Source organism: Notolepis coatsorum (genome assembly GCF_963971535.1).
Source record: "Notolepis coatsorum genome assembly, chromosome: 2".
NCBI lineage: Eukaryota > Metazoa > Chordata > Actinopteri > Aulopiformes > Paralepididae > Notolepis > Notolepis coatsorum.
In genome coordinates, this window is record NC_140166.1 from 233,564,977 (window position 1) to 233,587,030 (window position 22,054).

The 22,054-nt window shown below is 47.6% G+C and overlaps 2 protein-coding genes across 2 annotated transcripts in view; both read left to right on the forward strand.

The window, feature by feature from the left end:
• The window catches only part of lrfn5a (leucine rich repeat and fibronectin type III domain containing 5a), a gene marked incomplete at both ends in the record, with an annotated part of 54,643 nt that overhangs the window by 19,459 nt on the left and 13,130 nt on the right, over positions 1-22,054 (forward strand). The gene's annotated exons all lie outside the window — the stretch shown is intronic.
• On the forward strand, positions 4,241-5,203 carry LOC311248894 (Y-box-binding protein 1-like; the record flags this gene model as incomplete). Its single annotated transcript, XM_084338123.1, has 1 exon — positions 4,241-5,203. The coding sequence occupies exon 1, from the start codon at positions 4,379-4,381 to the stop codon at positions 5,201-5,203; it is 825 nt and encodes a 274-aa protein (XP_084194249.1). The 5' UTR covers positions 4,241-4,378.

The window sequence follows — 22,054 nt, forward strand, 5'->3', positions numbered from 1 at the left end:
GTCGACCCGCTGTACCGCTGTGTGTCTCCAGCCGGGGGAGCGAGAGAGGAACCAGTTATAGTGTTCTGGAAACAGCCATGCTTGATATATTATATATATATATATATATATATATATATATATATATATATATATATATATATATATATATATATATAGTCTATGTTAAACCATACAGACATACAGTATATATATTTTCTGTTGAACCCTATAGACCTATATTGTCTCTGTTAAACTATTGCCACAAACGGGTCAATTGTGACAAAAAGGGGTGTTAAGTGTTAATATTCAAATGTCAAAGATCACAGGGGTTAGGGTTAGGTGGTCAGGTCAGAGGTCAACCTGCTCCTGGTCGATGGAGAGGCAGGATGAGGGAGTCGACGAGGGACACACCTGCAGGTGAAGCTCAATGGATTAGAATATCATGGAAAAGTCATTTAAGTTCAGTAATTCAATTCAAAAAGCGAAACTCTCACAGATTATAGATTCGTTAAACACACAAAGTGAAATATGTCGAGCCTTTATTTGTTTTAATGTTGATGATTATGGCTTACAGCTCATGAAAGCCCAAAATGCTGTATCTCAGTTTTGAATTAGACCAATAAAAAAAAAAAAAAAATTATATAGAAATGTCGGCCTTCTGAAAAGTATGCGTTCAACGCATGGCGGGCAATAACGGCTTAAGCCGTTGTGTGTGTGTGTGTTCTGCGTGTGTATGTGTGTGTGTGTGTGCGTGCGTGTGCGTGCGCGTGCGTGTGCGTGCGCGCGTGCGTGTGTGTGTGTGTGTGTGTGTGTGTGTGTGTGTCACATTGCACGTCACTGGGCTGGAGATGGGATGCAGAGCTCCCTCTATTAAAGCCACTCTGCTGGTAGTGTGTGGCAGTGAAAGGGTTAAAGCCACTCTGCCACACTGGAGGGAAGGTGAGGAGGAGAGAGATCTCTTAGTGCCAGCGTTACCATGGTTACACTGGGGCCGTTCTGATGACGAGTGTTCTCTGGTTCTGTTACATTACATATGTTAATACTACTGCAACATAAACATATATGTTAATACTACTGCAACATACACATCATATATGTTAACACATTCTGTGCCACGCAGTTTGCCCATCTTATACCACTCTCTGCCAGTGCTGTAAGCCTATGGAGTTGCTCACCTTCTTTGCAGGGCTATAACTTTTTAAATATTATAGCTATATCGACATTACTATGGCCCATTCAACATCGGGTATCTATCGTTCCGGATGTGGGAACATTATATTTTTCCATTCATACATTGTCGTGTTAATACCGTCGTGAATATAAGTATGTTTTTAGAGCGAGTTATAGGCCCGACGCATATGATACATAATCGATTGGCGTTTTGTTCCTATACACGCTATATTAAAACATTCAAATCCATATGATCGCTATACATTATGCTCCATCATGCGTGAAGGAAAAGGGGGGGGGGGGGTCGTTTATGATTCCTCGATTGTCAGTAACGGCTTTCTTTAGTACGACATCATACGTTCAGCAGATGGATTGCAATGAAATAAATAAACAATCGAGCTGGAATTAACGTTAGATTCCTCTTACCTGTGGCAGATGAGTCTGGAGAAAAGAAATTCCAATTATTTGATGTCGATCTGCTAGATCCATTTTCCGTTTGTATGACGCAATAAACACCGAAAGCATATTGATTCTTGCGTCTCGAAAGCGATCACATGCACTCGAGTGTTTGTCTGGATCAACATAACAAGATAGCTCTGCCGGAGGATTTCCCCCGATGCACAGAGAGCCACATCCGGTTTAGAGTGGAGTGCAACTCGCCCGAAATCCACCAGGTGGCGGTATTGAGGCGTTGAAATATCAGACAGAGTCCAGCTGGCTCCCGGAGCCTTCCTGGATGAATTATGAATGCCAATAGCGAATAAAGGAAACAACGATCATAAAAACGAGTAAACTCGTTGTTGGCGTTTTTAGATTGGCGGGCAATAACGAGTAAACTCGTTTTTGGCGCAGGATGTGTTAATACTACTGCAATATAAACATCATACTAGTACTACTGCAATATAAACATCATATTAGTACTACTGCAATATAAACACCATATATGTTTGTACTACTACAATATAAACTACATTTGAGTGACAGTACCAGTAGCTCCGGATTCTACATCCAGGTGACATCACCGATTATTGGAGGGTTCTCTCCATCATCCTGTAACATGCGTTACTTTATGAAGAAGATGTCAATGTGTTGATAAATGAAGTGTGGGCCCAATATGTTAGGATATGCCAATGTCAGCATATTTGGGTCACTTGACCTTTAAGATTCCAGGTATGGGTGTGGTTAGGGGCGGTCCCAACCATCAGGGGGGCCATCTTGGATTGGAATCATGGCCTCATGGAGTTTTTGTTTGCTACTGCTATTGTGAGAGGAAGGAGGGATTTTGCCAGGCCTCCAAAAACATTCTTCAGTAACCAAGGACAGGTCAGCTGCAGTGGTGCTTCCCAGTGGATTACTATTTTTGCCTTTCCTTTTTCTAAGATGTGGATCAACCCAGGACTTATCACCTTTTGGACACTCAAAGGTTTGAGTGTTGCTGGACAATACTAGCTCTACCATGCAGGCTGCATGGTCGGGTAGGCCTGAACATTATAACATGGTTGCATTAGACATGGTAACATTATAACATGGTTGCATTAGACATGGTAACATTAACATGGTTGCATTAGACATGGTAACATTATAACATGGTTGCATTAGACATGGTAACATTAACATGGTTGCATTAGACATGGTAACATTATAACATGGTTGCATTAGACAGGGTAACATTAACATGGTTGCATTAGACATGGTAACATTATAACATGGTTGCACTAGACATGGTAACATTAACATGGTTACATTAGACATGGTAACATAATAACATGGTTGCATTAGACATGGTAACATTATAACATGGTTGCATTAGACATGGTAACATTAACATGGTTGCATTAGACATGGTAACATTATAACATGGTTGCACTAGACATGGTAACATTAACATGGTAACATTAGACATGGTAACATAATAACATGGTTGCATTAGACATGGTAACATTAACATGGTTACATTAGACATGGTAACATTATAACATGGTTGCATTAGACATGGTAACATTAACATGGTTACATTAGACATGGTAACATACGGTACATTAGACATGGTAAACATTTATGTTGGGGCTAATGGACTGTAAAGCTGACGGGACCGTTCTTATTGGTTTGAGATGATTTTTGTTGTACCATACGTTGCTATGGGGTGCCCCATTTATTTTGATCTTCTTTTGGTTAATACAACACTTTGAATTTAACACTGTTCCAGTACTCTCATTTCTTTATAGCTGAACAGTTTGTTTATTATTATCAAGCTTGTTACAGAAATGGCAACCACGAAGGGACTTAAAAAAAAAAAAAAAAGGAAAAAAAAACAGTGACAAATATTCTCTATGTTGTTGTTAGGAGCTTTTGTTTTGTTTTGGTAGTTTGGGGTTACTATACCATGGCTACATCTATGCATTCTCCTATTCAAGGGAGTATTGTTGGAGAAGAGGTTTCCTCAGACCAGGGAGAGGGAGAACTTGCTGAGGCTACTGACATTACACAGCTTCAGTCACGTTTGAGTGCTGTGGAAAGAGAGATCCAGACTTTCCATGTAAATACAACTAGACAAGATGACATTCTCAGGCATTACATTGACCGTGAATGTCAACGACTACAACACACTTTTCAGAGCGATATTGATAAACTCCAACAGTCATTGGTGGAGTGTTTGAAAAGACGAGACAAACAGCTTAATGCTCAACCACAAAACCCCATCAGGAGGGCTAGCACTCCTGTACGGGATGATGCACCATCTGTTCACTTTTCAGAACATTTTGAACATGGTGGTATTGAAATGGAAACTGAGGAGCAAGGTTCCCTGCCTTTCATGCCTAGACCCTTGCCCTTGCCTCTACTGCCTGTAGTAAATACTCTACTGCTGCCTGGAGTAAGTCCTCTACTTCCTGGGCCAGACCCTCCACAGTGGCAGCCAGGTGAGCTGATCCAGTTTGAGTCTTCCTTTGAACATTCGCATAATGAGCACGAATCTGTGGAACAAGGTCTCACACCACTATGGGATGGGGCAATGGCTGCACCGCATAAAAAGAGGAAGCCCTTGGTGGGGCTGTACTTAGCAGCGACCCCTATAGCCCAGTGCGATCGGCAACGGGAGCGGAGAGAGGAAAGCAGAGAGCCCGAAGGCAGCAGCTCTCACCACCGCCGGTCCAGGTTACTATCTAGCACCGGGAAACACACTAGAGAGTCACCGCCGGCACAAGACCACCATTACCAACCAGTAACCATGAGCAGCGAAGCCGCCGAAACGCAACAACCACCGCAGCCCGCTGACGACGCAGAGAGCCCGTCCAGCCCGGCCGCCGAAGCTTCCGCGGCGGATAAGAAGGTCATCGCAACAAGAGTCTTGGGGACAGTCAAGTGGTTCAACGTCAAAAATGGATATGGTTTTATCAACAGGAATGACACGAAAGAGGACGTGTTTGTACACCAGACGGCCATAAAAAAGAACAACCCAAGGAAATACCTTCGCAGTGTTGGAGATGGAGACACTGTGGAGTTTGATGTGGTTGAAGGGGAGAAGGGAGCAGAGGCGGCCAACGTCACCGGCTCAGCAGGCGTTCCAGTCCAGGGGAGCAAGTACGCCGCTGACCGGAACCGCTACAGGCGCTACCCCCGCAGGAGGGGCCCACCCCGCAATGGAGAATACCCAGATAACTACCAAAGCGATGGCGAGGGCGAGCCGCCGAGTAGCGGGAGCCGTGAAGGCCGCAAGAAGAGCAGCCGCGAGGGGGCAGAGAGAGCCCCAGAGGGAGACATGCAGCCACAGCAGCGCAGGCCCTCCTACCCAGGCAGACGGCGCTACCCGCCATACTTTGGAGTAGGAGAGGAGGTATGGGTTAAGTTGCACCCACTGTCTGATGCCAAGGCCATGTTTATGGCAAAACTTGCTCCAAAGTGGAGAGGGCCAGCCACAGTTCTCAGACATTTAGGGTCAGTGAACTACAGAGTAGCCATGGATAGCAGTCCCACCACCCATGAAACCTTGCATGTTGAGAACATGAAGATGTTTTATGGCGGTGGTACTACGCTTGGTGGGGGGGATGTGTAACATGCGTTACTTTATGAAGAAGATGTCAATGTGTTGATAAATGAAGTGTGGGCCCAATATGTTAGGATATGCCAATGTCAGCATATTTGGGTCACTTGACCTTTAAGATTCCAGGTATGGGTGTGGTTAGGGGCGGTCCCAACCATCAGGGGGGCCATCTTGGATTGGAATCATGGCCTCATGGAGTTTTTGTTTGCTACTGCTATTGTGAGAGGAATGAGGGATTTTGCCAGGCCTCCAAAAACATTCTTCAGTAACCAAGGACAGGTCAGCTGCAGTGGTGCTTCCCAGTGGATTACTATTTTTGCCTTTCCTTTTTCTAAGATGTGGATCAACCCAGGACTTATCACCTTTTGGACACTCAAAGGTTTGAGTGTTGCTGGACAATACTAGCTCTACCATGCAGGCTGCATGGTCGGGTAGGCCTGAACATTATAACATGGTTGCATTAGACATGGTAACATTATAACATGGTTGCATTAGACATGGTAACATTAACATGGTTGCATTAGACATGGTAACATTAACATGGTTGCATTAGACATGGTAACATTATAACATGGTTGCATTAGACATGGTAACATTAACATGGTTGCATTAGACATGGTAACATTATAACATGGTTGCATTAGACATGGTAACATTAACATGGTTGCATTAGACATGGTAACATTATAACATGGTTGCATTAGACATGGTAACATTAACATGGTTGCATTAGACATGGTAACATTATAACATGGTTGCACTAGACATGGTAACATTAACATGGTTACATTAGACATGGTAACATAATAACATGGTTGCATTAGACATGGTAACATTATAACATGGTTGCATTAGACATGGTAACATTAACATGGTTGCATTAGACATGGTAACATTATAACATGGTTGCACTAGACATGGTAACATTAACATGGTTACATTAGACATGGTAACATAATAACATGGTTGCATTAGACATGGTAACATTAACATGGTTACATTAGACATGGTAACATTATAACATGGTTGCATTAGACATGGTAACATACGGTACATTAGACATGGTAAACATTTATGTTGGGGCTAATGGACTGTAAAGCTGACGGGACCGTTCTTATTGGTTTGAGATGATTTTTGTTGTACCATACGTTGCTATGGGGTGCCCCATTTATTTTGATCTTCTTTTGGTTAATACAACACTTTGAATTTAACACTGTTCCAGTACTCTCATTTCTTTATAGCTGAACAGTTTGTTTATTATTATCAAGCTTGTTACAATCCCGCTCTCTATCCAAACATACAGACATCATCAATCCATCATCCCTCCATCCATTTATCCATCCATCACCGATCTATCCATCCATCCAACTATCCATCCATCCTCTACTCTATCCTCTCTCTTTTCCCATCAATTCTTTCTTGTGTCCTTTCCACATTTCCCTTCTATCTCTCTCACACACACACACACACACACACACACATTCTGTCACCCCCTCCACACACACACACACACACACACATTCTGTCACCCCCCCCCCCCATCCACACACACATTCTGTCACCCCCTCCACACACACACACACACACACACACACACACACACACACACACACACACACACACACACACACACACACACACACACACACACACACACACACACACACACACACACACACACACACACACACACACACACATCCTGTCACCCCCCTCCACACACACACACACACCTACACACACACACACACACACACACACACACACACACACACACGCACACGCACACGCACGCACACACACACACATCCTGTCACCCCCCTCCACACACACACACACACACCTACACACACACACACACACACACACACACACACACCCTGTCACTCCCCCCCCCACACACACAGTTAAAACAACAGCAGCACAAAAATTTTGCCAGAGCGGTGAGTGTTCCCCGGTAGAGAGAGAGAGAGAGAGAGAGAGAGAGAGAGAGAGAGAGTCCCCTGCTGTAGGTAAACAGGTAGAACAGCTAAATCAGCAGCAGCTTAAGGTACCAAACCCCCCCCCTCCCTAATGTCCCCACTCTGCTCTTTATGATGTCATAACCACACTGACTGGAATAATGAGGCTGCTGAGAGAGAGAGAGAGAGAGAGAGAGAGAGAGAGAGAGAGAGAGAGAGAGAGAGAGAGAGAGAGAGAGAGAGAGAGAGCTGGAGGACAGTGTAGGAGGATGTGACAAAGAAAGAAAGAATACATTATTACTTGTAGATCAGTGTCTTACTTAAAGATCCACAGAAACAGCACTTAACCCTTTCACTACCACACTGCAGAAGGTTAACCCTTTACTATCACACTACAGATGGTACTGTAGTGTGATAGTAAAGGTGTTCTGAAGGGCCAGATTAACACTGAGAATATACGTTTTATTATTTTATATAACTTGTATATTATTTATATAAGCTATATACCTTTAAGCCTCCGTTTGAATCATAGCATTATTCGCTTTCCTCATTGGACAACGCCCTTGGCATTGACGGCGCCAACAGTCGCGCCCCCCAGACAAGTTCAAAGACGAGTCCGGACAAGTTGAGACATGCCCTTGGCCAGCGCATTGATTCCGGACAAGAGATTCGGTTGCGCCCTAGAAATGACTCTGAGTATATATTGTGGAAGGCGCAAGCAGCAGCAGTTCGTCCGATTTCGTGAAGTGAAGTGAAGTGCGAAGTGAACCCAGTAACTAGTGTGAACCTTAGCAAGTGTGTGTGGACTTAACGTAATTAGTATCAGAACACGAGGTGAACCTAGCAGCAGAACTATTGGACATGTGAGCAGTGGAACCTACCCGCGGTGTATCATTACGGATAACTAGTAGCTCCTTAGATACGACCTTGATATTGTAGAACCATTGTTGGCGTATTATAGTGAATTGTGTAAACGTAGTAACGTGGAGAAGAGCATCGTTAATACCATTGTCGTTTGGATTTAACTACACCTGAAGATCTGCATCGGGCTATCTTCGAGGACGAAGCTAGCTAGCTATCATCACTGCCGTCGGGCATTGGATTAAGAGCTATTACCCTGCTATCGAGCACTTGGATTACAAGGACCGGATCCGTATGAGACCCCCTTTCTTCAGTGACCAGCAGGAGGATCCGCCTATTCGTACTAACGTACTAATTCTCAGTTGTATATTTGACATTGCTAATAGAATACTGTAAACGTTATCTCTTTGTCACCGTGCCGTCTATTGAGTGTCTGCCATATTTAACTGTACTGTCTGGCAAGTAATAATAATATTTAGTAGTGGTTTAATCTATCACAATCTTTAATACAGTCAGGGTTTTGTAACCCCTCAGTTACAAAAGGGTTAACCTTCTGTTGTGTGGTAGTGAAAGGGTTAACCATTTGCCGTGTGGCAGTGGAAGGGTTAACCTTCTGTACTGTCGCAGTGAAAGGGTTAGGGTTAGGTTAACCCTAACCCTAACCCTTAACCGTCTGTAGTGTGATAGTAAAAGGTTAACCTCCTGTAGTGTGATAGTAAAAGGTTAACCTTCTGTAGTGTGGTAGTGAAAGGTTAACCTCATGTAGTGTGGTAGTAAAAGGTTAACCTTCTGTAGTGTGGTAGTGAAAGGTTAACCTTCTGTAGTGTGGCAGTGAAAGGGTTAACCTTCTGTAGTGTGGTAGTGAAAGGTTAACCTTCTGTAGTGTGGTAGTGAAAGGTTAACCTTCTCTAGTGTGGTAGTGAAAGGTTAACCTTCTGTAGTGTGGCAGTGAAAGGGTTAACCTTCTGTAGTGTGGTAGTGAAAGGTTAACCTTCTGTAGTGTGGTAGTGAAAGGTTAACCTCCTGTAGTGTGGTAGTGAAATGTTAACGATAGGTTATGTATATAACCTAGTTATATGAGTACTGGCTAAGCGTCCCGCTCTTGCCATACCGATATACCTCATCTCATGTACCTACTGTACTCCATCAACGAATAAACAAATACACCCACCATCTGCCAGGCCCCGCCCCTATAGAGGCGTACTATAAAGTACTAGGCATGGTCACCACTCACTCTTCCTCTTTTTCGTTCCCATCATAGCGGTCGCAAGTCGCCCTATGTAACTAGTGCTATGAAAAGATTAGAGGAATTAGGTTTGAGTGCTTACCGAAGATTTGCCTACCCCTGAATTTTTCGCGGCATGTTCTGGCGGTTCTGCGACTCTGCAGCGGGATGCATTTTCGATGCATCTCAGTGTAGAGTTCGGTAGTCTCTTGTCTTGTTGACAGCAGACAGAGGCACAGCGTGTGAGGTGTAGCTATCGAGCTACCTCGCACAAGGTAGGATGCCACTAGGCATTATCGCTGGTGTTAGTAAATGCTGCTTGTTGTGAGTTGTATATTGCACCAGGGGCAGGATGTTTGGGTAAACGTCCCTCTAAGAGGTGGACGTTTTCCAGACTATCCTGGAGCGCGCTGCTAATACTAAGTGCTATAAATGCTGGGTCAATGTGCTATTGTTCCCCGCTGTGGGATGTCACTAGGCATGACAAATGCTGGCGTTGTGATGTGCTCGAGTTGTCCCGAGAGACAACCGAGTGTGTATTGGCGCAAGCGGCGGGATATCTGGGTAAACGTTGTTGTTTTCCCCGTTATCCTGGAGCGTGCGGCTAACGCTATGCTATATTAGGGGCTGCTGTTTTCTGTTCTGTCTCTCTGCTACGGGAAGGTCTGTCTATACTACGGTCTTCTCTCCTCTCAACCATTCATGCTGACGGTCAATCGGTGTCTACTGGGGGAGTAGTGCTGGGGGGGGCTTGTTTACCTTCATGGGTAAATGGGCTGAGGTCTAGGGCTGGTGTGCTGTTGTGAATATTATGAATGAATGCGGGACTGGTTCTCTCTGGTCCGCCTCCCCTTAACGTTGTGTACATGGGCTTGCCCATTCTACAGTATGTTCGTGGTGTTAGTTCATTTATTCATTAACCCTTTCATGGTGCACACCACAGTGGAGGTTGCTTTTTGCAACCACCACTGGTGCTCCGTGTTAGCATCAGTTCTTTGCTTTTGACATCTTGAAACAGTGCCCCGCCCGGCCGGTATGGAGCCTGTACCGCCACGGTATGGAATTGGCAGCGATTAGAACTGTGTTCGAATTGCTGTTTTTTCTATAAAAAAAATGGTGTCTGGTGGCGGGGCCTTGAGGGCCAGCTGACGTCGACACATCGCGCGAGGTTGTTGACGTTATTAGCTTTGACCTAGCCGCAAGCTATAACCGCTTAGGGCTCCCCTCTCCGCAGAGGATCTTGGTCTTCCGCTGGAGCGCGGGCGGTATTTGTCCTAGGCCCCACACCGCGCAGCCAGAAGAAGAGAGAGCACGGCCTCGTCAGCGGTGATGACGAGGCCCTCGACAGGCGGCCATGTTTTCCCCCGCCAGAGGTATCCTGGGCGTTGAATCGACAGGTGTCCACAAGGCCGACAGCCTTGGCGGCCGAGGGATCGGCCATGTTGGATGGGCTCGGCTTGAAAAACAAGCCGTCCCCGTCCTGCCGCGAGCAGCCGCTCTCCGATCACTCCCTCCCCCAACACCAGCGGAAAAAGGGGCTCTGATTGTTTCCTTTGGCTGCGGGCCGCGTGCCTTCGTTGAAGCGCGGGCGGCCCCACTTTTTGCTTCTCATGGGGACAGGGGCTGACACCCAGTTGATGGCTGAGCCTGGGTCTGTCCGTGAGAATGTTGTGCTGTCAAGCGGCTCCCACACCATAAGCTGTGTTGGTTGAGCCTGGTGTTACGTCTGTCAACTATAAGTGTTGTCAGCAGGGGGGCTCGAAACCTTTTGAGGCACATAATAAATATGCCACCCTCTCCTTCCTATACTACCGATAGCCATGTTCGTACAGGCTTTTTGAAGCCAGTTAACGATGTGTGCAACCGACTGCTGTGCAACATCAGCACCAGGGACTCCAGTAAGCTGAACAGGCTGGTGAAGAAGGCTAGCTCCGTAGTGGGTGGTGAGCTGAACAAGTTGGTGAAGAAGGCTAGCTCCGTAGTGGGTGGTGAGCTGGACAAGCTGGTGAAGAAGGCTAGCTCCGTAGTGGGTGGTGAGCTGGACAAGCTGGTGAAGAAGGCTAGCTCCATAGTGGGTGGTGAGCTGGACAAGCTGGTGAAGAAGGCTAGCTCCGTAGTGGGTGGTGAGCTGAACAAGCTGGTGGAGAAGGCTAGCTCCGTAGTGGGTGGTGAGCTGGACAAGCTGGTGAAGAAGGCTAGCTCCGTAGTGGGTGGTGAGTTGAACAAGCTGGTGAAGAAGGCTAGCTCCGTAGTGGGTGGTGAGCTGACCAAGCTGGTGAAGAAGGCTAGCTCCGTAGTGGGTGGTGAGCTGAACAAGCTGGTGAAGAAGGCTAGCTCCGTAGTGGGTGGTGAGCTGACCAAGCTGGTGAAGAAGGCTAGCTCCGTAGTGGGTGGTGAGCTGAACAAGCTGGTGAAGAAGGCTAGCTCCGTAGTGGGTGGTGAGCTGACCAAGCTGGTGAAGAAGGCTAGCTCCGTAGTGGGTGGTGAGCTGAACAAGCTGGTGAAGAAGGCTAGCTCAGTAGTGGGTGGTGAGCTGAACAAGCTGGTGAAGAAGGCTAGCTCAGTAGTGGGTGGTGAGCTGAACAAGCTGGTGAAGAAGGCTAGCTCCGTAGTGGGTGGTGAGCTGAACAAGCTGGTGAAGAAGGCTAGCTCCGTAGTGGGTGGTGAGCTGAACAAGCTGGTGAAGAAGGCTAGCTCAGTAGTGGGTGGTGAGCTGAACAAGCTGGTGAAGAAGGCTAGCTCCGTAGTGGGTGGTGAGCTGAACAAGCTGGTGAAGAAGGCTAGCTCAGTAGTGGGTGGTGAGCTGGACAAGCTGGTGAAGAAGGCTAGCTCAGTAGTGGGTGGTGAGCTGAACAAGCTGGTGAAGAAGGCTAGCTCAGTAGTGGGTGGTGAGCTGAACAAGCTGGTGAAGAAGGCTAGCTCCGTAGTGGGTGGTGAGCTGAACAGGCTGGTGTAGAAGGCTAGCTCAGTAGTGGGTGGTGAGCTGAACAAGCTGGTGGAGAAGGCTAGCTCCGTAGTGGGTGGTGAGCTGAACAGGCTGGTGAAGAAGGCTAGCTCCGTAGTGGGTGGTGAGCTGAACAAGCTGGTGAAGAAGGCTAGCTCAGTAGTGGGTGGTGAGCTGAACAGGCTGGTGAAGAAGGCTAGCTCCGTAGTGGGTGGTGAGCTGAACAAGCTGGTGAAGAAGGCTAGCTCCGTAGTGGGTGGTGAGCTGAACAAGCTGGTGAAGAAGGCTAGCTCCGTAGTGGGTGGTGAGCTGAACAAGCTGGTGAAGAAGGCTAGCTCCGTAGTGGGTGGTGAGCTGAACAAGCTGGTGAAGAAGGCTAGCTCCGTAGTGGGTGGTGAGCTGAACAAGCTGGTGAAGAAGGCTAGCTCCGTAGTGGGTGGTGAGCTGAACAAGCTGGTGAAGAAGGCTAGCTCAGTAGTGGGTGGTGAGCTGGATAACCTAGAAGTGGTGGCTGAGAGGAGGATGAGGAAAAAGCTAGAAGCCATCATCCCCCCCCCCCCCCCCCCCCCAGTGAAATGCGGGGGGTCATGCCTGCAGCGATTGTGCAATAATACAGGTAATAAGAATAAGACATAACAGGTATAATGTACATAAAGTTTACAAAAATGCATGGTAAAAGACATGCTAAGGTCCTGCGATAGTGCAATACAGTGTTACGCTACAGATGAGGCACTGGGTCTTATGTACACTACTATACAATGCTATACTATACAATCTACAGTTATACTATGCGTCCTTATGCTAACTTGTTATATCCATCTGTTTACTATACAAGAACCACTCTCGTTCTCTTCTTTTTTATTTTTATTTTTTATAAAGTAAAGTGACCTTTTCATTTTGTAAAGTGACCGTTTGGTGTGAGCGTGTGCAGCATGTGTGTGTGTGTGTGTGTGTGTGTGTGTGTGTGTGTGTGTGTGTGTGTGTGTGTGTGTGTGTGTGTGTTCGTGCTAAAGTGACTGTTAGTGTGTGAGCGTATACAGTGTGTGTGTTGTGTGTGTGCTCATGTGTGCTTGTGTGTGGAGAGTTCAGTGTTCGAGGCTCTGATGGCCTGGGGGAAGAAGCTGAGCCGAAGCCTCTCTGTCCTAGTTGCTGGTGTTCGCAGGCGTTTGCCTGACTGCAGCAGCTTGAACAGGCTGTTGTTGGGGTGGTGGGGGTCTTTCATTATTCTGCCGGCTCTGGATTTGCACCTCTTGTTGTATAGAACCTGCAGGGGAGGTAGTGCAATACCCGTGGTACGCTCGGCTGAGCGCACCACTCTCTGTAGGGCCTTCTTGTCCTGTGCCGTGCTGTTTCCATACCAGGCAGTGATGTTTCCAGTCAGGATGTTCTCTACAGCTCCGGAGTAGAAGGAGTACAAAGGGCTCGGGGGGCCGGATCTGCTGCCAGAACTATCACTGTCAGAACTCGGGACTTGAGAACTAGAGACTCACATCACCGTACCGACTATCTTGTTTATTTGCACTAGAGACTAATATCACTGGACTCTCATCACTGGACTATCTTATGTTTGTACTTTTTTATATTATATTATATTGTATCTATACTTTAAGTGTACCTATAGTGTATATAGGACTGTGAAGCTATGCATCACCCACCCTGTAACTGAGGGGTACAATTCCCTGACTGTATTGATAAGTATGGTATCATTAAACCACTACCGCTTTATGTACTTTAATTACTGGCCATACAGTACACGATATATGAATATGATGAACACTTCCCACAATGAAATCGGTTCCAGTCAAAGGTATTAATCAAGTATTTAATGGAGCAAAAGGTACATAGGATACATTATTCTTTGAATGCACTTGTAAGGCAAAGGAGTATGCGTAGGCAAATCAATAACGAATGTCCATTCTCTGGTTACGCAGGAGGTAATTATACAACCTGAATCTTAGGGAATTATATCTATGGTGCACTAGTAATATAGCGGAAGATACTGGAAGGGGTTCCCACTGGTTGTAAGCCAGCAGGGGGGGTAGAAGATCTGTCGGTAGTAGGACGGCTGGTCAACGATGACTAGGGAGACTTCAGGTACAGAAGCCGGTGCAGTAGCCTCTTGATCCACAGACGAATACAGCTTGGTTCTCTTGTAGACTGTAGCTCCACAGGGAAGAAAGCTAGTCGACCTCAGGCTCTCTGGGCGCCGACTCGACTTGACTCCTCTCGGGGTAAATCCAACACGTGCAGGCGTCGGCGATTATCCGCTCCATAAATCACAGGACCAAAGCAAATATATTCCAGCCGCAAAGGGCTATGTAGTCGTCGGGTAGATTAATCCAGTGTACATGTCCATACGGCTCTCGTCTAGGTCTCCTCGGGTGAAAGCGCCATGCGGTCGGCCCAGCCTGGATAAGAACTCTAGCCAATACGAGAAAGCGCTGGAGACGCTGGTCACTGTAGAACTTTAACCGCACGATACACTATACACAAATAGACTATTAAAGACTTAATAGAAATATGTCGCACTCGACGGTATAGCGCCAAACTCTGACAATTCAGTTATTAATTCGCACGCGGTCTCGATGCTCTATTCTGAGGCCAAACAGGCCATACTTCACCGCACGTTGTATCGTGGGTGAGGCTTCAACTTATCGGTAACATGCTAAGGAAGGTAAGGGTACGGAGGTAAGGGGCTAAGGGGCTTCTACATTCACCTGCGCCGTATTTATACGCACGGTGAACAAACTAGTTCCACTCTCATTTCTGTCGCGTATCCCTGGGCAAGGTCGAAACATGTCCAGACACATCTTGACGGTGACTTTGAACCTGGCTCCGGAGGCCGGTCCCTGGCGCCGGTGGACCGCTGTCCAATAGGAGAATGAACTATTATGGTCTGGGCTAAAGGGATATTCCGTGTATATGTACAAGGAATATACAGGGGATATCAAACGATATACAAATACTATGCAATATATATCAATAAATAAATATATATATTCGGTTTAATCTGATCCTTTGTAACAGCCGCCCCCGAATTAGTCCCACCTAATTAGCTAAGCAGAGACAGATTAACCGCACTGTCCTCTACTCAATGTCTGTTGTGAGGGATCGGTCAGTTCACAAAGTCATGGGGTCATGGTCGTCATCGATGGTATCGGGGAGCCTTGGCAGTTCTATTAGCCTCGCCACGGGTCGGGTGTAGGTCCGCCCTTGGACGAGCACTTCGGCTGCTCGGACCTTTCCGTCGGCACCGGTGATCACTTTGCTTACGCGGCCAGCCGGCCACATAGCTCGGGGTAGTGACTGGTCGATAATCATGACGACTGTTCCTTCTGTCAAATTGTCTCTCTCTTTCACCCATTTTTGGCGGGTCTGTAGAGACGGTAGGTAGTGGAGTAGGAAGCTGTTCCAAAACTTGTCAGCCAATACTTGACTGTATCTCCACATTCTTCGGCCGTTCGCTTCTTCAGGCCTGTACATTGTCTGTGGTAGCGCGGGGTCCAGCCGCCCCATCAAGAGTGTGTTGGGGGTGACTGGGTCGACATCTGCTACATCACTTGAGACGTAACCGAGGGGCTTTGAGTTCAATACTCACTCGATCTCCGTGAGGACTGTCATTAAGACTTCTTCCGCCACGGTCTGGGCCCCAAGCACGGCGTACAGGGCTGTCTTTATAGAACGTACTTCTCGTTCCCAAGTTCCACCGAAGTGAGGTGCGTTCGGGGGATTAAACTGGAAGTCAATCTGGGCTGGAGCGAGGTGGGTCTTAAGTTCTGGGCCCATAGCTTGGAAGCTCTCTCTCAACTCTCTTTCTCCGCCTTTGAAGTTTGTCCCGTGATCAGACAACAATATAGACGGTTTACCTTTCCGCGATGTGAATCTTCGGAAGGCCATAAGGAATGAGTCTGTGCTCATGGTTGGAAGGAGTTCTATATGCATCGCTCGGGTGGTCATGCATTTGAATACAATACCCCACCGCTTCTCGGTGCCTCTTCCTTTCTTTATATACAGCGGGCCGAAACAGTCCATACCGGTGGAGTGAAAAGGCTTGTCGCCGAGTCGGAGGCGACAGGGAGGTAGGTCAGCCATCCGGGGTATACTGGGCTGCGCTCGCCACTTACGACAGTCTAGACAGGTTCGCTGGAAGCGCCGCACTGCTTCTCTCCCTTGCAGTATCCAATAACGACGTCTGATCTCCGCGAAGACTCTCTCTGCCCCGGCGTGATGCACATCCTCGTCGTATTTCTTTATGATCAGCTCTGTGACCTTGTGTCGGCTGTTTAAGACTATCGGGTACTTGACGTCATCCGGTAAGTCTGGAGCTCTCCGCAGACGACCACCCACTCTGATGAGACCATGGGCGTCGCTCTCGGGGGCTAGGTGGAGCAGTCTGCTGTCTGATGGGACGGGCTTTGCTCCCTGTAGACAGTCTAGCTCATCGGGGAACGAGTCTCTCTGGGCTCGTTGTAGTAGAAGAAGTTCTGCTTCTTCGTAGTCAGCTGCTGTAATGTCAGTAGTGAGCTGAACCTCTGGGTGGTGCCACAGGAATGTCTTTAGCTGCGCACTCTCTAGGGTGAGGCAATCGTCTATGTCGGGGTCTGTGGAGACGAGTGTGTTCAATCCACAGAACATAGATTTCTTGTTTTCTGCCTCCTCTTTACTCGCTTCTCGTGGGGTGGGTGTAGGCCACTCTTCTTCCGGGAGCTTGAGGAACTCTGGCCCGTCACTGTATAGGTTGTGACGGGTGAGGTCATCCAGGGACATTCCCCGGGTGATGACGTCAGCTGGGTTGTGTTTTGTGTCCACATACCTCCAGCTTGCTACTTCTGTTAAATCTTGAATCTCTGTGACTCTGACTCCCACGAAGACCTTGTATCTGCACGAATCAGACCGGATCCATGTGAGTACTGTCGTGGAGTCTGACCACAAGATTGTTCTTTGCACCGGAATGGTGAGTTCACGTTGGATTAACGTGGCGAGTTGCGCTCCTGCTAGGGCTGCGCAGAGCTCTAGACGCGGGATAGATTGTTGCTTTCGTGGGGCTATTCTTGAGCGAGCCAGGATGAAAGCAGTATGTATTTCTCCTCCCTCCTCTCGGGCACGCAAGTAGGCCACCGAACCGTAGGCCTCACTGTGGGTGGGAAGTAGCTGCGGCGTATGTTAACACCTGGGAGTGAGCTGTGTTCCGTCTCCCACTCTCTCCATGTGGATGCAAGGTGTTCGGGTATGGGGTCGTCCCAGCCCTGGTCCTTGTCCCATAACGCTCTTACAATCATCTTTGCCCTGGTGGTGTAAGGTAGAATACATCCCAACGGGTCATATTGTCTGGCGAGTGTTCTGTATACACTCCGTCTGGTGGTCGGTAGTGCAGTCGACCTTCCCTGCTCCTTAGTCAGGGGTGTGTGTTTATAATGGAGCGAGTCTGTTTTGAAGCGCCAGACTAGTCCTAATGTCATTTCTTGGGCTTCTCCTGGGATGGTCGCCATCCAGGTCTCGCTGCTTGCTGCCTTGTCCTCGGGGGAGAGGCTGCGCAATACTTGCGGGTCGCTGCTGGCCCACTGCCTGAGATCAAAGCCGCCTTTGATCAGGGAGGCGCGGAGCTTGAGTAGAAGGGCCTCGGCTTCTTCTGGCGTCGAGACGCTTTGCAGACAGTTGTCCACGTAGAAACTATTTCCTACACTTTGTCTGACCTGGTCATCAGCTGTTGGGTCCTCTGCGACGTGTTTTTGCAGTGCAAACGTAGCACAGCATGGGCTGCATGTGGTTCCGAAAGGGAGGACTTCCCATTGATAGATGGCTGGTTGCTCATCCCCGATCCTCTCTCTCCATAGGAACCGCAGCAGGGGCTTGTCCTCCTCCACTAGTCTCACCTGCAGGAACATCCCTTTGATGTCGCCGCTGATGGCCACCTTGTTCTGGCGGAAACGTAGTAACACGCCTAGTAGAGAGGGGCCGAGTGTTGGGCCGGGCAAGAGCTCTTTATTCAGATTTTGTGATCCGATCTGGTAGCTGCAGTTGAACACAATACGATCCTTGCCGTTGTGGTGGACTTTGTGGTGCGGCACGTACCATGATTCGGTCGTCTGATCGGCCTCTTTAACCCTTAGAAGTCTAACCTAAATAGCTCCTCCTCCTGAGAATTTCCCCCTTTTTTTTGTTACATAATATACAATTACAGATTCATACCTTCAAAATAAGCCATCAATTGTCAAATTTGAGACGATAGTTTTCAATCAATGTCCTATCAAACATTCTGGTAAAATCCTAACACCTTTTCAGTATAGGACTTTGAACTAGATCCAAGTTCATTCAGCTATCTGATGAGAGAACTACACTCCCAGAATTCAATGTGATCATTGTCACTAGAACCATTTCACACCTGGAGCAAAGGCCCAGTCATTCCTTTGTTATTCCAGTGAATGGACCCAGCAGGAGGCCTAGCCTAGCGACAAGCAGCCACTACATAGTTGGGTATTGAAAAAATGCTCATATCCAAAAGTAGTAGATAGATATAGGTCATACATGTAGGTATGCACTTGTCCTAATATACTAACCTACACTGTAGCACTCAACACTTTGATGAACATTGTTACTCAGCTGATAGAGGTGTGCCCTTCCTCAATAAAGCCAGAGAGAGAGAGAGAGAGAGAGAGAGAGAGAGAGAGAGAGAGAGAGAGAGAGAGAGAGAGAGAGAGAGAGAGATGGTATTTACAGTACTGTACCATATCACATACCATATCACCTTTTGCAGCATACCATGATTACTTATATTGAGATGTTTCAGTACAGTGGATGGTACAGTATATACAGTAAAGTACAGTATATATAGTACTGTAAGAAAAAGAAGCAAACCAATAACAATTTGTGGTTGTATTTCTCTAGAATGAGAGAGAGAGAGAGAGAGAGAGAGAGAGAGAGAGAGAGAGAGAGAGAGAGAGAGAGAGAGAGAGAGAGAGAGAGAGAGGAGAGAGAGAGAGAGAGAGAGAGAGAGAGTAGAGAGAGAGAGAGAGAGAGAGAGAGAGAGAGAGAGAGAGAATTATTATTGCAGCGATTTTCACTGTTGACTTTTATTTTACTGGCCATCTTTGAACATGCCATATTTTTCTACTAACTGCCTGCTGGCAAAACTATGCTACTCGCTACAGTACCTGCAGATTAGACTACCTGTATATGCATTGTCAACTCTCGCTCTGACTCCAACCCGTTGAAAGAGACAACACGCATTTCGTGAAGACCCGCCCTACTCTGCCTCTGATTCGCAGACTGTGGGTGGGGGGGCGGGATTCTGACGGGACTCTGAATATGATTGGACCAAAGCAGTAGACAGACACAGGCAGTTGGAGCAGTGCAGGCGGACAGACAGGAGCTTGCAGAGGAGATAGCGGAGAATTTCGAGGATACCTGCTATACGCACTGATGACAGGATATATTTCCTTCCACTTGGTATCACTCTCGAATCACGTTTCAACCACTAACGTTGCTGCCATGAGCCTTCGCTATGGTAGCCTACAAGTGATAAAATAAATAAAACGCCCAACTCGCTGTACAAGAAATTCCTTCTGTGTGTGTGTGTGTGTGCTCTACTGGGCGCACCTTTCTACTCTAGAAAACTGCGAGATAACTCATCATAACTCGTACACACAAGCACTCTGTCTCTACTCATACAGTAGTTGATGTTTTAGCGCGACGTGGGTATATACACGGGCGAGGATGAAAAGCATGTTAGACTACTTTTTATTCATAAGTTAACGTTCCGTCGGGTCCGCGTGTATTCTCGAGAATGATAATAATAATAATGCAGGACCTCTTCAGATTATATTATCAACGACAGACAGTGAGAAACACAACCCCCCCCCCCTCTCGCGCTGAAGAATATGCATATTAGATCACTCAGTGATTAACACCTATGCGCTGTGTGTGTGTGCGCGCGTGCATGTACGTGACGCGTTGTAGTTTCGGGGGAATACAGGGATATTTAGAACTATACAATTGAGCAAGAATTAAACATATTTACAAGTCGTATTATGTTTAGCAAGTAAGGATACATATAGATTACACTATTATGCACTCGAAATTGTCTTTGTGCTATTTTTACAGATTTTTGAAAAACGGGACTTCCTGAGCATTTGTGAGAGATTCTAATTCTTTTGTTCTCCGCCCACGGGAGCAATAGGCCCCGTTGACTTCTAAGGGTTAATGTCAATTTTCTTTATGTGTCCCGCTGTGATTAGCTTGTTAATCTCAGCGCGGTACACAGTCTCTTGAGCGGGGTCTCTGGCTAGGCGCCGCTCTGTGTTCAATAGATACCGCTCCGTCGCTTCTTTTGGGGCGTGGAAGGTGGGCATACCCTCTCGCCTCAAGAGTGGAGTTGCGTATCTCATCACTCCGTTGACTTTGACTCTCTTTGTCCCTTGCTCGAGGAGTGCTATGGCGTAAATGTCTTCCTTGGAACGAATGTCTTTCTTTTCGTTCTTAAAGGGCATTGTCTCTAGTGTCCATAGCCTCTCGACATGCTGTAGGAGGGTGGTGTCTTCTTCTGTCACTCTGGAGTGGAGGCAGCTAGTGGCTGCTGTTCGGTTAAGAGACTTAGCGAGGGGGCCTTGTAATGTCCATCCTAGGCGGGTCTCGACTGCTGCAGGACAGCCTCTGGGCCCTGTGTGGACCCGGTCTATCGGGACTATGAGGTCTGCATGGTCGGAGCCTATCAGCAGGGTCGGGGTGGCACCGTCTATGAGCGGTATAGGTAGTTGACGCAGGTGCACATATTTATCCATCAGCTTGGCGATGGGGTAGGTATACTGCGACAGGCCTATTTCTTGGCTGGTGAAAGCATTAGTAATCCTATACCGTCTCTCTGGCTGCCCGCTTGCTGCGATAGTGAAGGAGACATTCTCGCCCTTTATCGTCTTTAGATCTCTTCTTATTGTCCGAATCGTCATCTGGTTTTCGCTCCCCCGCAGCCCCAGCTGGGCCGCAGCGGATGCGAGGAGAAGGGTCTTCTCTGACCCGTCGTCAAGGACGGCGTAAGTGTCCATGACCTTGTCTTGGTAACTCAGTGTTACGCGGACCACCTTTAAGAGCACTCGGGCGCCCCCGCTGCTGGCGGGGTCAATGTACATAACACTTGCCTTTGTGCTGCTTGGGGGTGCAGGCTTTCTTCTGTTACTGTCGTGTAGGACATTTAGGTGGGCTCCGTCACACCGACTACACCTCTTCTTTAAGCGGCAGTCGGCTGCCATGTGACTGCGCGCACATCGGTAAAAGCGTCGGTTGGACTTTATCCATTGACCCACCTCGTCGGCGGTCATCTTCTTGAATGTGTCACATTGTGACAACCAGTGTTCTTTCTTGCAGTACGGGCACACCATCTTCCACTTCTCTTTCATCGAGGGGGTACTGTGGTTCTTGCTGCTCGGTACTGGTTCTGATTGGTGCATGACGGTCACCAATCTTCGGCCATCGTTTGCTCTCCTAGGTCCCTCTCTGGAGCTTGGGGTGCTCCGCATGAACGTATCCAACCGTAGGCTGTTGACTTCTCTCGCTAGGAAGTCGGCTAGGTCTAGGAGGGATGGCTCGGGACCGTTAGGATCACGGTGGTCTCTTTGCCGCCTGAAGCGCTCTTGTCGGGCGGGCGGAAGCTTCTCTAAAATCCTCTCGACATTAGAGTTTGCGTACAGTTCGTGCATACCCTTTTCTCTTTGCGCCCCCAGCATCCCTACTAGGGATTGTACCTTGATAGACAGGTCATCTAGTGAGCGATTGTCTGTGGCTGGGGGTAGGCGGTCGATATGCCTTATCTCTTGTATTACGTAATCCCATATGCGTCCATATCTTTGGTCGAGTGCTGCTAGAGCCGCTGTGTATGGGGT